The sequence below is a fragment of the Blennius ocellaris genome (genome assembly GCF_963422515.1).
Source record: "Blennius ocellaris genome assembly, contig: SCAFFOLD_184, whole genome shotgun sequence".
Taxonomy (NCBI): Eukaryota; Metazoa; Chordata; class Actinopteri; order Blenniiformes; family Blenniidae; genus Blennius; species Blennius ocellaris.
In genome coordinates, this window is record NW_027661989.1 from 24,757 (window position 1) to 32,500 (window position 7,744).

Sequence of the window (7,744 nt, forward strand, 5' to 3'; positions counted from 1 at the left end):
CACACACACACACACACACACACACACACGTCTTAATGGGATCAATAAAACGGAATCAGTTGATCCGTCGGGTGTTTTGTAATCAAAAATGATGAAAAGTCACATTTTAACATAACAAAGGGATGAAAGAAATAATGAAAGGATGAAAGGACGAATGGACGACACTGTAGTGTGAGTGTTGTTTTGTGCAGAGACTCACCGACGGCGAAACAGTGGAAGTGACTGTTGGAGGTGAAGCTGCAAATCAATCAATCAATCAATCAATCAATCAATCAATCAATCAATCAATCAACCGATCGCTTCAATCAGTTCCAGCTTCCACTGAACACAGATCGCACCTCAACACCGAGACGACACACAGCTACACAATTACACTGCATCACTACACTTAGGCCCCGCCCACACCAGAAACCTGGTTCTCCTAAACCAGGAATCTAGTTCACCTAAACCAGAGGTTTCTGGTCTGTCGTCCACACCAGGAACCTGGTTCTCCTAAACCAGGAACCTGGTTCTCCTAAACCAGAGGTTTCTGGTCTGTCGTCCACACCAGGAACCTGGTTCTCTAAATCAGATGTTTCTGGCCTGTTGTCCACACCAGGAACCTGGTTCTCCTAAACCAGGAACCTGGTTCTCCTAAACCAGATGTTTCTGGTCTGTTGTCCACACCAGGAACCTGGTTCTCCTAAACCAGGAACCTGGTTCTCCTAAACCAGATGTTTCTGGTCTGTTGTCCACACCAGGAACCTGGTTCTCCTAAACCAGGAACCTGGTTCTCCTAAACCAGATGTTTCTGGCCTGTCGTCCACACCAGGAACCTGGTTCTCCTAAACCAGGAACCTGGTTCACGCGAGGCGATTTTAGAAGCGTGGAAACAGTTTTTTTTAACACGGGTCCCAGAATGGGGGAATTCTAAAACCCTGGCTCATGAAAGACGATCAAGATGACGTAACCACCCCCCCTCCCCCCGCCACTGCGGTCCGCAATGTCACCAAATAACCCGGGTACTCAGCTCAGCTCGCAGGTCCTCCGGTCGCCACGGTAACCCGGGTACTCGGCCCAGTTGTCGGTCGGCGACCAAAGGAGGAGATCAAAGGGGGAAACACGTGCTTTGCGATCAATCCTGTTTATTGTTTGAAAACTCTTCTCTTACAATGCAGTGGTTGGTGGTTACAGGTGATCTGATGGTACCACGTCCCGCCTCCAGGTGGAACCTCCCGGGGCTTCAGTCAGTCAGGCGCCACCGACACGCCAGTGAGCAACACACAGCATGAACTAGTTTCCCACTACGACAGTAATCTGGATAAGTAAACGAGGAGGGAGGTCAGGATGCATGCGCCGTGAACATTCCTGCAGCAGTAGAAGAACTCAGGATCCACTCGGGGGACGAACGCCGACAATGACAACTAATAATTAACATCCAAATCCAGCCAGCGGAGGCCACGCCCCCTCGGGGTAATGGCCACACCCCATTGGGGGGGGGGGGGGGTTCAGGGGTATATGGGTCCCTCACGAGTGTCAGGCCACACCCCTCAGAGTTCATGTTCACGTATAGGCCACGCCCCCTGATGTTTCAGAGACACGCCCTCAGGGTGTAGGCCACGCCCCCTGAGGTTTCGGAGCCGCGCCATCAGGGTATAGGCCACGCCCCCTGGTGTTTTCAGAGACACGCCCTCAGGGTGTAGGCCACGCCCCCTGAGGTTTCAGGGACACGCCCTCAGGGTGTAGGCCACGCCCCTAAGGTTTCAGATACATGCCCCCAGGGTATAGGCCACGCCCCTAAGGTTTCAGAGACATGCCCCCAGGGTATAGGCCACGCCCCCTGAGGTTTTCAGAGACACGCCCTCGGGGTGTAGGCCACGCCCCCCCCCCCGAGGTTCAGAGCTTTTGGTCCACTATGTTGAATAAAGTTCAAAGCAAAGAGAAGATGAGTGAGAAGGAAGAAGACGTCCGTCTGTTGCTTTGAAGTTTTTCAGCTCATGAAGTGACATCCAGAGAAACCGACACCCGTCAGCCAGAACATTACGACCACCACCGTGGAGCTGCAGGTCGGTGGGTCCAGGAGTCAGGGGGTCGGTGGTGGGGGGTCGTGGGTGGAGGGGGGGGGGGGGGGTGGGGGGTGGGGTCTGGGGTCTGTTCTGGCTGCTGGGTGTGTGTGTGCGCCGTTATACCTTCCTGTTCCAGGGCACGGCTTTGACTCGGTAGAACTTGGTTCCCAGGGGAACCTTGAACCTGTTCTGGGCCTGCGGAGACGGAACACAGGGAGACGGTGACGGGGCTGGAGAGCAGGGCGGAGCCGAGGGCGGAGCAAAAGAACCCCCTTACCTTCTTGGCCTGACAGTACTCCTTCTCCATCACCTTCCCCAGAACCCACGGCCGCCGGGACGAACCTGAGGCTGGAGGACACACACCGCCTGTTAGCATGCTGCTGCTCACCTGTGTGTGTGTGTGTGTGTGTGTGTGTGTGTGTGTGTGTGTGTCACCTGGCTTGAGGTCCAGTGCAGTCAGAGACTCTGAGTGGAGGAAGTAGAGCGTTGGACCGACGGTGAACAGGACATAGTTGTCGTGTCTTTCGTCCAGGATGATCAGGACCAGGTCTCCCACCTGGAAGCTGAGACACACACACACACACACACACACACACACACACACACACACACACACACACACACACACACACACGTGTGTGTAAACACACAGTGACGGCGGTGGAAGTGTGTGTCTTGTGCATCACTTACTCTCTGATGGCGATTTTGTCTGAATGTCTGGACGACACCGAGGACATGCTCTGAGACATCTGGAAGACAAGACGGGTCCACACCCAGATCACCAACACTGCTAGCACTGCTAGCACTGCTGATACTGCTAACACTGCTAGAACTGCTAGTACTGCTAATACTGCTAACACTGCTAACGCTGCTAGCACTGCTGATACTGCTAACACTGCTAGCACTGCTAACACTGCTAATTCTGCTAGTACTGCTAATACTGCTAACACTGCTAACACTGCTAGCACTGCTGATACTGCTAGCACTGCTAATACTGCTAGCACTGCTAGCACTGCTGATACTGCTAACACTGCTAACACTGCTAGCACTGCTAATACTGCTAGCACTGCTAGCACTGCTGATACTGCTAACACTGCTAGCACTGCTAATACTGCTAGCACTGCTAACACTGCTAGCACTGCTAACACTGCTAGCACTGCTGATACTGCTAACACTGCTAGCACTGCTAATACTGCTAGCACTGCTAATGTTACTCCTTTAGGAAGCCTCCTAACACCTTTCCTAACTCCTTTAAGAAGCCTCCTAACACCTCTCCTAACTCCTTTAGGAAACCTCCTAACTCCTTTCCTAGCTCCTTTAGGAAGCCAACTAACTCCTTTCCTAGCTCTTTTAGGAAGCCTTCTAACTCCTTTCCTAGCTCCTTTAGGAAGCCAACTAACTCCTTTCCTAGCTCCTTTAGGAAGCCTCCTGACTCCTTTGGATGAGGTCACAGGGTCAAGGAAAAGTGTATAGGAAAGGAGAAAGGAGGTACTATGAGGAAACTGCAGCTCTGTGGCTCCTGCTCACTTTGTCTTTGATGCTACTGCCCCCTGGTGGTACAGCAGCCACATCACACACACTCACACTCACTCACACACACACACACACATTCTCTCACACTCACACTCTCTCTCTCACACACACACACACACACACACACACACACACACACACACACACACACACACACACACACACACACACACACACACACACACACACACACACACACACACACACACACACACACACACACACACACACACACTGACCAGCCTCTGACTGAGCCTCTTGTTCTCCTCCTCCTTCATGTGCAACGTCTGAAACACATCAACCACATCATTACACTCTGTGTGTGTGTGTGTGTGTGTGTGTGTGTGTGTGTGTGTGTGTGTGTGTGTGTGTGTGTGTGTGTGTGTGTGTGTGTGTGTGTGTGTGTGTGTGTGTGTGTGTGTGTGTGTGTGTGTGTGTGTGTGTGTGTGTGTGCGTGTGTGTGTGTGTGTGTGTGTAGAGTGTATAGTTTCTGTACTGTGTGTGTGTGTAGTTTGTGTACTGTGTGTGTGTGTGTAGTGTGCATTGTGTATAGTGTGTAGTGTGTACAGTGTGTAGTATAGTGTGTAGTATAGTGTATAGTGTGTGTAGTGTGTATAGTGTATAGTATAGTGTATAGTGTGTAGTATAGTGTATAGTATAGTGTATAGTGTGTGTACAGTGTGTAGTATAGTGTGCAGTATAGTGTATAGTGTGTGTACAGTGTGTAGCATAGTGTGTAGTATTTAGTAGAGTGTGTATAGTGTGTAGTATTTAGTAGAGTGTATATAGTGTGTAGTATTTAGTAGAGTGTATATAGTGTGTAGTATTTAGTAGTGTGTGTAGTGTGTAGTATTTAGTAGAGTGTGTATAGTGTGTAGTATAGTGTATAGTATAGTGTATAGTGTGTTAGTGTGTGTACAGTGTGTAGTATAGTGTGTAGTATTTAGTAGAGTGTGTATAGTGTGTAGTATTTAGTAGAGTGTATATAGTGTGTAGTATTTAGTAGTGTGTGTATAGTGTGTAGTATAGTGTATAGTATAGTGTATAGTGTGTTAGTGTGTGTACAGTGTGTAGTATAGTGTGTAGTATTTAGTAGAGTGTGTATAGTGTGTAGTATTTAGTAGAGTGTATATAGTGTGTAGTATTTAGTAGAGTGTATATAGTGTGTAGTATTTAGTAGTGTGTGTAGTGTGTAGTATTTAGTAGAGTGTATATAGTGTGTAGTATTTAGTAGTGTGTGTATAGTGTGTAGTATAGTGTATAGTATAGTGTATAGTGTGTGTACAGTGTGTAGTATAGTGTGTAGTATTTAGTAGTGTGTGTAGTGTGTAGTATTTAGTAGTGTGTGTAGTGTGTAGTATTTAGTAGAGTGTATATAGTGTGTAGTATTTAGTAGTGTGTGTAGTGTGTAGTATTTAGTAGAGTGTGTATAGTGTGTAGTATTTAGTAGTGTGTGTAGTGTGTAGTATTTAGTAGTGTGTGTAGTGTGTAGTATTTAGTAGTGTGTGTAGTGTGTAGTATTTAGTAGAGTGTATATAGTGTGTAGTATTTAGTAGTGTGTGTAGTGTGTAGTATTTAGTAGAGTGTATATAGTGTGTAGTATTTAGTAGTGTGTGTAGTGTGTAGTACTCATAGTATTCACAGTATTTACCCGCTCCAGCAGGATGATCCTCTGCTTCTCCTCAGACATCAAATGATCACTGAAACAACACGAACAGCTTCAACTCAAAACTCCCAATGTATTGAAGTGTGTGTGTGTGTGTCTGTGTGTGTGTGTGTGTGTGTGTGTGTGTGTGTGTGTGTGTGTCTTACTGTATGGTGGCCATGCTGGCCTCCACCGCCGAGTCCAGCTGCTCGTCCTCGGTGACGGTTGCCACGGAGACCAGGCGGTCGGCGTCAGCGTCGGAGAGAGGAGCCCCGCCGACGGGCCCCGCCCCCCCGACGGGCCCCGCCCCCCCGGTGTCCGGGGCTGTGGGGGGGGCCGGGGGGCTGAAGAAGGTGGAGGAGAGCAGGGCGGTGCTGCGCAGGCGGTGCAGCTCCTCCTCCAGATGTTTCTTCTCCTGCATCACACTGGCCCGGTCCTCTGACAGCGTCTCTATCAGGCCTGACACACCCCCGTCACTGTACTACAGTACTGCAGTACTACTGTACTACTGTACTGCAGTACTGTAGTAACACATGGTACCACATGGGGCTGCAGCACCACATGGTACCACATGGGACCACACGGTGCCACATCCACATGGTACCACATGGTACCACATGGTACCACATGGTACCAAATGGAACCACATGGTACCACATCCACATGGTACCACATCCACATGGTACGACATGGTACCGCATCCACATGGTACCACATCCACATGGTACCACATCCACATGGTACGACATGGTACCACATCCACATGGTACCACATCCACATGGTACCACATGGTACCACATCCACATGATACCGCATCCACATGGTACCACATCCACATGGTACCACATGGGACCACACGGTACCACATCCACATGGTATGACATGGTACCACATCCACATGGTACCACATCCACATGGTACCACATGGGACCACACGGTACCACATCCACATGGTATGACATGGTACCACATCCACATGGTACCACATGCACATGGTACCGCATCCACATGGTACCGCATCCACATGGTATCGCATCCACATGGTACCGCATCCACATGGTACCACATCCACATGGTACCACATCCACATGGTACCACATGGGACCACATCCACATGGGACCACATCCACATGGTACCACATGGTACCACATCCACATGGTACCACATGGGACCACACGGTACCACCCAGTACCACCTGGTCCAGCAGGTCCTCACCTTTGTCCTTGTCCTGCTGCTGGGTGACCTTCAGCAGCTTCTCAGTGAGTTCCTGGATGATCTGTTCTTTCTTCAGCTTCTCTCTGGTGAGAACCGTGTTGAAGTGGGTCTGCGCACACACACACACACACACACACACACACACACACACACACACACACACACACACACACACACACACACACACACACACACAAGTAAGTAAACTCAGTGTGATGTGGAGCTGCTCAGGCTGGTTTAATATAGAAAATCATGTTCTGTGTGTGTGTGTGTGTGTGTGTGTGTGTGTGTGTGTGTGTGTGTGTGTGTGTGTGTGTGTGTGTGTGTGTGTGTGTGTGTGTGTGTGTGTGTGCGCTGACCTGCTGCTCTGCGATGAGCGCCGTCTTGAGGTTCTGGATCTCCTGGTTCTTCTTCTCCTCCAGCTGCTGCAGCGCCTCCTGCTGCAGCGCCGAGTCCAGGGAGCGAGGAGGTGCAGGCCCCGGCGCTCCTCCATCACTAAGGAAGAGGAGCAGTTAGTCCAGGACCACCACCCGGGAGCTGGAGGTGACGGAGGAGAGCTTCACCTGGTGGAGGGCCGGGCCTCCTGCTGCTCCTGCTGCTCCTGCAGCCTCCTGGAGAGCTGCTCCTTCTCCTCCTGCAGACCCCTGACCTCCGCCCGGAGCTGCAGCTCCACCTCCTGGAAGCTCCTCCTCTGCGCCTCCTTCTCCTCCTCCAGAGCGACGGCGCGGAGCTCCGTCTCCTCCCGGAGCTCCTGCTGCCGCTGCTGCGCCTCCTGCTGCGCCTCCTGCTGCAGCGAGGCCAGCTGGTTCCTGAGGAGCAGCACCTCCTCGTCGTGGCGCTCCACCAGCTCGGAGATGCAGTGGTCCTTCTCCACCCTCAGGAGGCGCCGCAGCTCCGCCAGGCCCTCCGCCGCCTCCTCCTCCTTCAGCTGCAGACACCTCTGCAGCGCGGCCAGCTGCTCGCTCAGCGCCCGCGCCTCCTGCCGCGCCTCCTCCCGCTGCAGCCGCGCCTCCTCCCGCTGCAGCCGCAGCTCCTCGGCCTCCGACTCCTTGAGCGCCAGCTCCACCTCCAGCTTGCAGCGCAGCTCCGTCAGCAGGCCGACCTGGTCCCGGAGCTCCGTCTCCCGCCGGCCGCTCTCTGCGAGCGCGGCGCCGTGGCGGCCCGCCTCCTCGCTCAGCTCCGCGCCGTGGCGGTCGGCGGCCACCCGCAGGGCGTCCCGCGCCTCCTGGCGCAGGAGGTCCAGCTCCGCCACGTGCTCCTGCCGCGCCTCCCCGAGGCGGAGCTCGGCGGCGTCCTCCAGCTCC

General features: G+C 52.2%; 1 protein-coding gene across 1 annotated transcript in view; it reads right to left on the reverse strand.

Annotated features, from left to right (window-relative positions):
* Nucleotides 1–1,118: 1,118 nt before the first annotated feature.
* Nucleotides 1,119–7,744, reverse strand: part of rb1cc1 (RB1-inducible coiled-coil 1) — a 24,504-nt gene continuing 17,878 nt past the window's right edge. The window contains exons 15-24 of the mRNA XM_080521921.1: nt 7,004–7,744; nt 6,800–6,935; nt 6,441–6,549; nt 5,391–5,682; nt 5,230–5,278; nt 3,818–3,865; nt 2,736–2,794; nt 2,481–2,608; nt 2,323–2,393; nt 1,119–2,240 (exon numbers count right to left, since the gene is read on the reverse strand). The exon at nt 7,004–7,744 is cut by the window's right edge and continues 50 nt beyond it. Coding sequence (XP_080378047.1) covers nt 2,163–2,240; nt 2,323–2,393; nt 2,481–2,608; nt 2,736–2,794; nt 3,818–3,865; nt 5,230–5,278; nt 5,391–5,682; nt 6,441–6,549; nt 6,800–6,935; nt 7,004–7,744 — 1,711 coding nt within the window. The 3' untranslated portion in view covers nt 1,119–2,162. The remainder of the gene's footprint in view (nt 2,241–2,322; nt 2,394–2,480; nt 2,609–2,735; nt 2,795–3,817; nt 3,866–5,229; nt 5,279–5,390; nt 5,683–6,440; nt 6,550–6,799; nt 6,936–7,003) is intronic.